The sequence below is a fragment of the Leuresthes tenuis genome, unplaced genomic scaffold (assembly GCF_036924035.1).
Source record: "Leuresthes tenuis unplaced genomic scaffold, fLeuTen1.0.hap1 SCAF_3, whole genome shotgun sequence".
Taxonomy (NCBI): Eukaryota; Metazoa; Chordata; class Actinopteri; order Atheriniformes; family Atherinopsidae; genus Leuresthes; species Leuresthes tenuis.
The window spans coordinates 1,619,370-1,632,191 of NW_027325357.1; the positions used below are offsets into that span (position 1 = coordinate 1,619,370).

General features: G+C 42.0%; 1 protein-coding gene and 2 non-coding genes across 4 annotated transcripts in view; 1 reads left to right on the plus strand and 2 right to left on the minus strand.

Moving 5' to 3' along the window:
* The window catches only part of grm7 (glutamate metabotropic receptor 7), a 244,652-nt gene that overhangs the window by 155,132 nt on the left and 76,698 nt on the right, over positions 1-12,822 (plus strand). For both annotated transcript variants that reach the window (XM_072381382.1, XM_072381381.1), the window contains exon 6: positions 8,676-8,876. In XM_072381382.1, the coding sequence (XP_072237483.1) occupies positions 8,676-8,876 (201 nt within the window). The remainder of the gene's footprint in view (positions 1-8,675; positions 8,877-12,822) is intronic.
* On the minus strand, positions 320-391 carry trnaw-cca (transfer RNA tryptophan (anticodon CCA)). The gene has a single exon. It is a non-coding gene; the product is annotated as a tRNA-Trp (tRNA).
* On the minus strand, positions 1,631-1,702 carry trnaw-cca (transfer RNA tryptophan (anticodon CCA)). The gene has a single exon. It is a non-coding gene; the product is annotated as a tRNA-Trp (tRNA).

The following is a 12,822-nucleotide window of genomic DNA, read 5'->3' on the forward strand; positions in this document are numbered from 1 at the left end:
GTGACAGCACCGATCGACAAATCAGAGCTCAGCTAAAGATCGGCCAATCAGAGTGAGTGTACAGACCGACCAATCAGAGCTCAACTAAAGATCGGCCAATCAGAGTGAGAGTACAGACCGACCAATCAGAGCGCAGCTAAAGATCGGCCAATCAGAGTGCAGCTAAAGATCAGCCAATCAGAGCGCAGCTAAAGATCGGCCAATCAGAGTGAGAGTACCGACCTACCAATCAGAGCGCAGCTAAAGATCGGCCAATCAGTCAATTTTTCGATAATTTTACTTCTTCATAAGGCAGAAGAAACCTATAAACGTGCAATAATGACCCTGATGTGATTTGAACACACAACCTTCTGATCTGGAGTCAGTCGCGCTACCATTGCGCCACAGAGTCACAGGAAGCTGTTTGGTGGACCTCTTAGCTGACACTTCTTAACTCAGTCGGTAATGAAAAATTCCGCTTACATTTTAACACAACAGAAATCCCAGTGTTAAAAATAACGTTGAAAATATGAAACATTTTCATGCAGAAAGTAATCAGATTACAGTAATCTTAGAAAGTAATCAGATTACAGTAATATTCTTAAAAGTAATCAGATTACAGTAATATTTTTAAAGTAATCAGATTACAGTAATATTTTTTAAAGTAATCAGATTACAGCTATTGCATGGTAAATATTAAAGTAAACGTAAGTTGTATGGGATGCATTTTCGTGTCAATAATGCTTTTGAGCTGTGGGGTTGACAATTGAAAGTGTTTTGATTACTCTTTAATAATAATAATACATTTTTAGAGGGAAAAGTTCGTGTAGCTTCGCTAGGTTACTTACGTGAGTGATGCTAACTTTACAAGGTTGGTTGTTCTGCATTTGCAAATAGATCAACAAGTTACCATTTAATTTTTTACCATTATTGGACTCTAAGCACTGTCAGCACTTACCTCTTTTGTGAAATGTCATCTTTTCCAAAGTACTTTTTATCTTTATTACCAAGTTTAGTTATTTTGAAAGGATATGTATCAGAACCATGGAGATTTTAAGATGAGCAGGACTGAACCATGTACCAGAAACAACCACTAATTAGGCTTGAATATTAAATATTTAATGTTACAACCGATGGACTGGAATAAGTATGACTGGTACAAACATTGTTAAGCAAACAAGATTTTATTAAAAAAAAATATTGAAACAAGAACAATTATGTGTGTGTGTACAAGAAAAATAAAAAGAATAATAATATATATTTATTGTTATTACTATAAATAATACATATTATATTATTGATAAATAATGAAAAGAATAATATATATCCGCCAATAATATAAAGATTGGCCAATCAGAGTGACAGCACCGATCGACCAATCAGAGCGCAGCTAAAGATCGGCCAATCAGAGTGAGAGTACCGACCGACCAATCAGAGCTCAGCTAAAGATCGGCCAATCAGAGTGAGAGTACCGACCGACCCATCAGAGCGCAGCTAAAGATCAGCCAATCAGAGTGCAGCTAAAGATCGGCCAATCAGAGTGAGAGTACCAACCGACCAATCAGAGCGCAGCTAAAGATCGGCAAATCAGTCAATTTCTCGATACTTTCACTTCTTCATAAGGTAGAAGAAACCTATAAACGTGCAGTAATGACCCTGATGTGATTTGAACACACAACCTTCTGATCTGGAGTCAGACGCGCTACCATTGTGCCACAGAGTCTCACAAAGCTGTTTGGTGGACCTCTTGGCTGACACTTCTTAACTCAGTCGGTAATGAAAAATTCCGCTTACATTTTAACACAACAGAAATCCCAGTGTTAAAAATAACGTTGAAAATATGAAACATTTTCATGCAGAAAGTAATCAGATTACAGTAATCTTAAAAAGTAATCAGATTACAGTAATATTCTTAAAAGTAATCAGATTACAGTAATATTTTTAAAGTAATCAGATTACAGTAATATTTTTAAAAGTAATCAGATTACAGTAATAATTTTTTAAGTAATCAGATTACAGCTATTGCATGGTAAATATTAAAGTAAACGTAAGTTGTATGGGATGCATTTTCGTGTCAATAATGCTTTTGAGCTGTGGGGTTGACAATTGAAAGTGTTTTGATTACTCTTTAATAATAATAATACATTTTTAGAGGGAAAAGTTCGTGTAGCTTCGCTAGGTTACTTACGTGAGTGATGCTAACTTTACAAGGTTGGTTGTTCTGCATTTGCAAATAGATCAACAAGTTACCATTTAATTTTTTACCATTATTGGACTCTAAGCACTGTCAGCACTTACCTCTTTTGTGAAATGTCATCTTTTCCAAAGTACTTTTTATCTTTATTACCAAGTTTAGTTATTTTGAAAGGATATGTATCAGAACCATGGAGATTTTAAGATGAGCAGGACTGAACCATGTACCAGAAACAACCACTAATTAGGCTTGAATATTAAATATTTAATGTTACAACCGATGGACTGGAATAAGTATGACTGGTACAAACATTGTTAAGCAAACAAGATTTTATTTAAAAAAAAATATTGAAACAAGAACAATTATGTGTGTGTGTACAAGAAAAATAAAAAGAATAATAATATATATTTATTGTTATTACTATAAATAATACATATTATATTATTGATAAATAATGAAAAGAATAATATATATCAGCCAATAATATAAAGATCGGCCAATCAGAGTGACAGCACCGATCGACCAATCAGAGCGCAGCTAAAGATCGGCCAATCAGAGTGAGAGTACAGACCGACCAATCAGAGCTCAACTAAAGATCGGCCAATCAGAGTGAGAGTACCGACCGACCAATCAGAGCGAAGCTAAAGATCAGCCAATCAGAGCTCAGCTAAAGATCAGCCAATCAAAGTGAGAGTACAGACCGACCAATCAGAGCTCAGCTAAAGATCGACCAATCAGAGTGAGAGTAGCGACCGACCAATCAGAGCGCAGCTAAAGATCAGCCAATCAGAGTGAGAGTACAGACGGACCCATCACTCCAGATGGGCCAGATGTCGTGTTCCACAGCGTTGGTGGTATAGTGGTGAGCATAGCTGCCTTCCAAGCAGTCGACCCCTGTTCGATTCCCGGCCAACGCAGCGACCGTTTTCAGGAGACCCAGCAGAGTTACTGGGCTGAAGACATATCAGTGATGACTTAGAAATAATAACTACTGAAAGAAGCTCAACAAGTCTTGCTGCACTTCTAATTTGTGACACACATACGCTGTCCATGTGTGTCACGTACTCAGATGTTTCCTGGCCTGCCAGATGCAGCTCTTCTGTATCTGGCTCGCAGATAAATCTTAGCTGACACTTCTTAACTCGGTCGGTAATGACAAATTCCGCTTGCATTTTAACACAACAGAAATCCCAGTGTTAAAAAAAACGTTGAAAATATGAAACATTTTCATGCAGAAAATAATCAGATTACAGTAATTTTTAAAGTAATCAGATTACAGTAATATTTTTTTAAAGTATTTAGATTACAGTAATATTTTTAAAGTAATCAGATTACAGTCATATTTTTTAAAGTAATTAGATTACTGTAATCTGGTCGCTCTCACCTTATTACTGTAATAAGTCTGTGAAACAGTCTATGAAACACTTGATAGTGGCTGATGTTGCGTAGGTTAACATCTGTCTGTTGATGAACATCTGGTGAAAGAATATTTAGCGCAGCCACCCATGCAACATCTTCATGCTTAGACACAAAACTTCTCACACACAGAAGTGTTATTGAACCACTGCGCCACAGAATCAGCTGCAGGTCTCAGGAAATAATCAAGGAGCCAATCTGCCCATGACCTAAACTCTCTGATAAAGAGACTCTTTCTTACTTTCCAGGGGCCCCTCTCATCTCGCCCAGGGGCCCCTCTCATCTCAGCCCATGGTTCCCTCTCATCTTAGCCCAGGAGCCCCTCTCATCTCAGCCCAGGGGCCCCTCTCGTCTCGCCCAGGGGCTCCTCTCGTCTCGCCCAGGAGCCCCTCTCATCTCAGCCCAGGAGCCCCTCTCATCTCGCCCAGGGACCCCTCTCATCTTAGCCCAGGGACCCCTCTCATCTCAGCCCAGGGGCCCCTCTCATCTCAGCCCAGGAGCCCCTCTCATCTCAGCCCAGGGGCCCCTCTCATCTCAGCCCAGGGGCCCCTCTCATCTTAGCCCAGGGACCCCTCTCATCTCAGCCCAGGGGCCCCTCTCATCTCGCCCAGGGGCCCATCCTCTTCCATTCTGTGCGTGATAACGTGCAGCATCTGACTTCATCCTCCCGCCTGATTTCTGGGCGAGCTGATGAAGACTTCACAGAGACGAAGCTCTGATGATGACATCACAGAGACGAAGCTCTGATGATGACATCACGGCGGGTGATCGGCGGTTAGGTCGGCTGCGGCTGATGATCCGTGAGCTGAATTTATCAGCGTTCCGCCGAATTGCTTCTTCCCTTGTATCTCCTCGTTATTTATTCACAGCCCTGGACTCCAAAGACAAACAAAGCAAACAGAAGTGGTTGGGAGCTTGGACTGTGAGGTTTGCAGCTCTTCCTGAGCGCCGCGGCGCCCTGCCGGCGCTTCCTCTGCCTGGTAAATGAGGCGAATGCTCTATGTGGAGGTGAACTGAATGTAAATGCAAGTTGTTTGGCTGCCATGTTTATTCTGTCTCCGTCCAGCCTCTCTCAGCTTCAACAGAGATGATGTTTGTTCAGCTGCTCTCCAGCTGCACTGTAGAATATCTCACTTTAATTCCTGTGATCGTTTACATTTCAAACAACAGGTGAAAGTGATGAGAAAAAGGCTTTTACCTTTTACAGTGTCTGAGAATAGGAATATTTCAGAACCAGAGCCTCAAACAAACACTCACTGTGTGAAAACTAGAAGCTGAGCAGCAGAATCTTGTTCTGGACACAGATTTTATTCTTATTCATGCGATTTGTAAATATATAGTTTTTATGGCAGATTAACCCATGAAACACGGATAGTTGCAGAGTTGCAACAAACAACCACACAGATTAAACTGGCTGAAAGTCCCACATTAACATCAAATCATGTTACTATTCCCTGTCATCAGACATGTTTTATCTGAATTAAGGTGTCTTCATGTTCAAAATGTTCCAGTAAACTGATGAATGAAATAAAACGCCGTATCAGTGACGCCGTTAGCTCATGCAGCTAACAGGAAGTGTTGCTCATGCAGCTAACAGGAAGTGTTTGGCCGTTAGCTCATGTAGCTAACAGGAAGTGTTTGGCCGTTAGCTCATGCAGCTAACAGGAAGTGTTGCTCATGCAGCTAACAGGAAGTGTTGCTCATGCAGCTAACAGGAAGTGTTTGGCCGTTAGCTCATGCAGCTAACAGGAAGTGTTGCTCATGCAGCTAACAGGAAGTGTTTGGCCGTTAGCTCATGCAGCTAACAGGAAGTGTTTGGCCGTTAGCTCATGCAGCTAACAGGAAGTGTTGCTCATGCAGCTAACAGGAAGTGTTTGGCCGTTAGCTCATGCAGCTAACAGGAAGTGTTTGGCCGTTAGCTCATGCAGCTAACAGGAAGTGTTGCTCATGCAGCTAACAGGAAGTGTTTGGCCGTTAGCTCATGCAGCTAACAGGAAGTGTTTGGCCGTTAGCTCATGCAGCTAACAGGAAGTGTTGCTCATGCAGCTAACAGGAAGTGTTGCTCATGCAGCTAACAGGAAGTGTTTGGCCGTTAGCTCATGCAGCTAACAGGAAGTGTTTGGCCGTTAGCTCATGCAGGTAACAGGAAGTGTTGCTCATGCAGCTAACAGGAAGTGTTGCTCATGCAGCTAACAGGAGATTCAAAGATTCAAAGGGTGAGAATTTCCCTCAGAGAGTGATGGGTCGGAGAGGGCGGGGCTTTCTACCCCCCCAGAGGGAGGTACGGGTCGACCTGATGGTCATGGTGGGGAAAAGGTGGCGGTGGACGGGGCACAGAAGAGGTCTGAATGGAAGCCAGTGTGTCAGCAGTAATGGGGACTGGGTTTCTCTGAATCCTGATGAAGTGAACCGGGGGGGTCAGACACTTTGATGAGCCTGTTGGCTGTCGAGGAGACAGATGTGACAGATGCTGAGCCCACTGAGCTGTTGTTTCTCTTCCTAACTGATGATTTCTGGACTCTGAGAACAGATGAAACTAACAGATATGAACAGCAGTTCTCTGCCACTCAAACACTGAAGAATCGGGATCCAATTAAAGACATTTTACTGATTCTTACTGACGTTCATTTTACTGATTTTCTGTCGTTTTTATGTGTATAAAATGACAGAAAAACATGAAAAAGATCAGAAGATGGAGCAGCTTTATTCATAGTTGTGTTCATGAGTTCAGAAAAGGATCAAAAAGGAAAAAATTAAAGAAAAACATGGAAATGTGTTCAGAAAAATGTTTCTGAAAATGTGGAATCCAAGGAGCAGTGATGTCATCAGTGATGTCACCACATGCAAATTAGTTGATTAAATTTACCACTTTTATAAACTTTGGTCTTTTTTCCTTTTACAGTTTCTGTTTATCTCTGAAAAAAAAAAGAAATTCAAAGCTCAGGGGGTGAGTTGGAGTTTGGTGTGGGTGCTATCAGAGTTACATTAGCTGAAAGAGGACAAACTTTAGCTTCTTTGGCTCAGGTCAGACTGAGGTTTCAGTGATCCTGACAAAAAGTTTGAAAATATCTTGACCGAATTAGCTGCATCAGAAATGAAAGACAGCAACAGATCCTTTGAGTCATCGTGGCTCTCAGCAGCCTCTTCGGTGAACGTTCCACCTTCTTCTCCTAAATAAAGCTGCAGCCACATGCCGATCCACATGTTGAGTCGCCTCGTATCTCTGAGCTCACGCACAGTCGCACAATGCTGCATCAAAGCAGCAGCATGCATCACGCTTCCTTTTAGAGGAAATCCCAGAGAGCCGCTGGAACGCTGACGTCTCACATCAGTCGGCTGAAGCGGGACGAGCTGATCGTTGGCAGATGAGGGGGAGTGTGTGCACTGAATAAAGAACGAAGCCTGCTGAGCTGAAAAACAGCAGCAGGAAGCTTCGTGGAGGAAGGTTTGAAGCTTTGGAGGTGATGCAGGAACCACCTGTAGCTGGAAGCTTCGGGAGGCAGATCTTTCAGGGCTTTGTTCCATGACTCTTTGGTTCAACACCACCTCACTAAAGCAAACATTTTCAGCCTGTTTGTGGTATTTGCTGCATCCTCTATCGTCATGGAAACCTCACAACAGTTAAGCTAGCTGCTGCTTCCCTAATCAGCCACTTGATCATCTGAGTTTATCTGGATGTTCATCAGTACAGGAGCAGACGCCTCCTCTATCGTCATGGAAACCTCACAACAGTTAAGATAGCTGCTGCTTCCCTAATCAGCCACTTGATCATCTGAGTTTATCTGGATGTCCATCAGCACAGGAGCAGACGCCTCCTCTATCGTCATGGAAACCTCACAACAGTTAAGCTAGCTGCTGCTTCCCTAATCAGCCACTTGATCATCTGAGTTTATCTGGATGCATCCGTCCATCAGCACAGGAGCAGACGCCTCCTCTCATCCTGGAAGCTTTGAGCTCTGACTGGAAGCAACACAAACATGTGAAAATGTACCGGAAAGTACCAGAAAGTACCGGATCACGCTTCTGTGAATGATCCCTTTTACAGGAAGTCTCACTTTAACCTTGAATCTCATCCCGCTCTCGCCTCCCTACGTTGAATCATCCCACAAACGAACAGCAGAAGCAGAAGATGGATTAAACTGAGCCACTTTAGTTCATATGTTCTTAATCAAATGAAGTCTGTGAGGACAGAGAGTTGCAGGTGAAAGTTTCTGCTGTATTTCAGGTTTGTAAGCTTCTGTGAGAATGCTGCACATCCGTAAATCTCCCATGGATCCAGTGATGGTCAGAGTTTGCACTCTGTCATTCATCTTTAGTAGGTTTGATTATTCTAACAGCATCTTTACGGGTCAGTTAGACACCTGCAGCTCATCCAGAACTCAGCTGCTCGAGTCCTCACTGAGACCAAAGAAGTGGAGCACATCAGTCCAGCTGTGAGGTCTTTCCACCGGCTGCCGGACCATCAGAGGATAGACTTTAAAGTTCTGATGCTGGTCCATCAGAGGATAGACTTTAAGGTTCTGATGCTGGTCCATCAGAGGATAGACTTTAAGGTTCTGCTGCCGGTCCATCAGAGGATAGACTTTAAAGTTCTGATGCTGGTCCATAAAGCTCTGAATGGTCCAAAATACCTCAGTGACCTCCTGACCCACTATGAACCTCCCAGACCCCTCAGGTCATCTGGATCCGGTTCTTTATCAGTTCCCAGAGTCAGAACCAGACCTGGAGAAGCTGCATTCAGCTTCTATGCTCCACATGTCTGGAACAAACTCCCAGAAAGCCTCAGATCAGCTGAAACTCTCAGGATTTAAGTCCAGGTTGAAGAAACATCTATTTTCAGCTGCTTTTGAATAAGCTTGAGTTTCATATTTTAACTCCTGATTTTATCTTTCATAGATATAATCTTTTCTGATTTTATCTATTGTTCTTATTTCTTTCTGTTGCTTAAATGTTAAATCCTGCTTTTTATTTCTTCTGTTTTAATGTCTCTGTAAAGCACTTTGAATCACTTATAAAGCAAATAAACTCGCCTTGCCTTGTTGTTTAAACAGTTCCTGATCAGCTCCTGTTTCTCTCTGTCCCACAGGTCAGGAGCGCATTGGCATCGACTCAAAGTACGAGCAGGAGGGAAAGGTACAGTTCGTGATCGATGCCGTCTACGCCATGGCGCACGCGCTGCACAACATGCAGCGGGACCTTTGCCCAGAGGGCTCAGGCATCTGCCCGGAGATGGAGCTCGCCGGAGGGAAGAAACTGCTCAAGTACATCCGCAGTGTCAGCTTTAACGGTGAGTGGACCGATGGCGCCGTCCTTCTGCGGCCCATAAAGTCTGCTTTTACATCGTGTGCAGCGCTCCGTGCTTCAAGGCCACAAAACATCGCTGCTCCTCATTGTAAATACAGCAGTCAGATCAGTGACTTTGGTTTTTGAATCTTCCAACAAAACCCCCGTTGTGTGAACAAAAAGCTCACTCCAGATTTTACAGGAGCGTTTGCAGGGTTTTCTGACAGCCTCGCGGTGGCACACAGACAGGAATGTTCTGAATAAATCACACAGCATGTCACCAAAAAGCTAAACTAAGGGGCTGATGCAGGACGAAGCTGTTCTGAGGAGGTTCAGTCAGCAGATGATGTGTCGTCTTTAAGCAGCAATAATTAGACTTTTACTGCCACGAAGCTCAGAATGACTGCTCTGGAGTCCGTCATTAAGTCAGTGACTGAGTCTGCCAGGAGGGGAATTTCATCACATTTACTTTCCATTCAGAGCAGAGTTCTGCAGCATAAACTGCTTAAAGATTTTCATCAGCCTGCCCCTGTTTTCAAACAGCCAATAACGGAAGACGGAGCGACTTTATGAGCCAGCAGTTGGCCTTCAAAGACGATTCAGTCTGCAGCCAAAATGCAAATGAAATGTGTGTTATGATAGCAGTCCTGCGTGATGGTTTCATCTTTACTCTGGCAGATCCGAGCCGGAGAAGGTGTATGAGTTTTAGGAGAGAGCTGCTGCTGTAATGAACACACATCTCCCATTAATGTGACGAAGCTATCAGCTGAATCAGCTTTGTTCAGCTTTAGAATGACGTTCAGCGTCCAGCTTCATCAGTACGTTGTTCAGCTGTAGCAGGCAGAGGTCTGCAGAGAAAAAGTTATTAAGAATACTGCTTTATAACCACTTGATAACTGGGGCCCCACATTCAGGAGGCCCCTGGGCCAGAGCCTCAGCAGAACCACCACAAATAGACACTAAATCACCATCAAGACACACAGGAAGGCAACAAAGAAACACAAGGAAACACTAATCAACCACAGAGATGCACAAAGTCCTCAAAGAGATACAAAACCACCACGAAGAGATACAAAACCACCACGAAGAGATACAAAACTACCACGAAGAGATACAAAACTACCACGAAGAGATACAAAACTACCACAAAGAGATACAAAACTACAACGAAGAGATACAAAACTACCACGAAGAGATACAAAACCACCACAAAGAGATACAAAACCACCACAAAGAGATACAAAACCACCACAAAGAGATACAAAACCACCACAAAGAGATACAAAACCACCACAAAGAGATACAAAACTACCATGAAGAGATACAAAACTACCACGAAGAGATACAAAACCACCACAAAGAGATACAAAACCACCACAAAGAGATACAAAACCACCACAAAGAGATACAAAACCACCACGAAGAGATACAAAACTACCACGAAGAGATACAAAACTACCACAAAGAGATACAAAACCACCACAAAGAGATACAAAACCACCACGAAGAGATACAAAACCACCACGAAGAGATACAAAACTACCACAAACAGATACAAAACCACCACGAAGAGATACAAAACCACCACGAAGAGATACAAAACCACCACGAAGAGATACAAAACTACCACAAAGAGATACAAAACTACCACAAAGAGATACAAAACTACCACAAACAGATACAAAACCACCACAAAGAGATACAAAACCACCACGAAGAGATACAAAACTACCACAAACAGATACAAAACCACCACAAAGAGATACAAAACCACCACAAAGAGATACAAAACCACCACAAAGAGATACAAAACTACCACGAAGAGATACAAAACCACCACGAAGAGATACAAAACTACCACAAACAGATACAAAACTACCACAAACAGATACAAAACCACCACAAAGAGATACAAAACCACCACAAACAGATACAAAACCACCACAAAGAGATACAAAACCACCACGAAGAGATACAAAACCACCACAAAGAGATACAAAACCACCACGAAGAGATACAAAACCACCACGAAGAGATACAAAACTACCACGAAGAGATACAAAACCACCACAAAGAGATACAAAACCACCACAAACAGATACAAAACCACCACAAAGAGATACAAAACCACCACAAAGAGATACAAAACCACCACAAAGAGATACAAAACAACCACGAAGAGATACAAAACCACCACGAAGAGATACAAAACTACCACAAACAGATACAAAACCACCACAAAGAGATACAAAACCACCACGAAGAGATACAAAACTACCACGAAGAGACACAAAACTACCACGAAGAGATACAAAACTACCACAAAGAGATACAAAACTACCACAAAGAGATAAAAACCATCACAAAGAGATACAAAACCACCACAAAGAGATACAAAACCACCACAAAGAGATACAAAACCACCACGAAGAGATACAAAACTACCACGAAGAGATACAAAACCACCACGAAGAGATACAAAACCACCACAAAGAGATACAAAACCACCACGAAGAGATACAAAACCACCACAAAGAGATGCTAAACCACCACAAAGAGATAAAAACTACCACAAAGAGATACAAAACCACCACAAAGAGATGCTAAACCACCACAAAGAGATAAAAACCACCACAAAGAGATACAAAACTACCACGAAGAGATACAAAACAAAGAGACCTAAGAAGACTGCAAAGACCATAAAGACTCAAGATCACCACAGAGAGATGCAGGAAAACTACAAAAAGATCACAAAGACACAAAAATGATGACAAAGAGATGCTAAACCACCACAAAGAGATACAAAACCACCACGAAGAGATACAAAACCACCACAAAGAGATACAAAACCACCACGAAGAGATACAAAACCACCACGAAGAGATACAAAACTACCACGAAGAGATACAAAACCACCACAAAGAGATACAAAACCACCACAAACAGATACAAAACCACCACAAAGAGATACAAAACCACCACAAAGAGATACAAAACCACCACAAAGAGATACAAAACTACCACGAAGAGATACAAAACCACCACGAAGAGATACAAAACTACCACAAACAGATACAAAACCACCACAAAGAGATACAAAACCACCACGAAGAGATACAAAACTACCACGAAGAGACACAAAACTACCACGAAGAGATACAAAACTACCACAAAGAGATACAAAACTACCACAAAGAGATAAAAACCATCACAAAGAGATACAAAACCACCACAAAGAGATACAAAACCACCACAAAGAGATACAAAACCACCACAAAGAGATACAAAATCACCACGAAGAGATACAAAACTACCACGAAGAGATACAAAACCACCACGAAGAGATACAAAACTACCACGAAGAGATACAAAACCACCACGAAGAGATACAAAACCACCACAAAGAGATACAAAACCACCACGAAGAGATACAAAACTACCACGAAGAGACACAAAACTACCACGAAGAGATACAAAACTACCACAAAGAGATACAAAACTACCACAAAGAGATAAAAACCATCACAAAGAGATACAAAACCACCACAAAGAGATACAAAACCACCACAAAGAGATACAAAACCACCACAAAGAGATACAAAACTACCACGAAGAGATACAAAACTACCACAAAGAGATACAAAACTACCACAAAGAGATAAAAACCATCACAAAGAGATACAAAACCACCACAAAGAGATACAAAACCACCACAAAGAGATACAAAACCACCACAAAGAGATACAAAATCACCACGAAGAGATACAAAACTACCACGAAGAGATACAAAACCACCACAAAGAGATACAAAACCACCACAAAGAGATACAAAACTACCACGAAGAGACACAAAACTACCACGAAGAGATACAAAACTACCACAAAGAGATACAAAACTACCACAAAGAGATAAAAACCATCATAAAGAGATACAAAACCACCACAAAGAG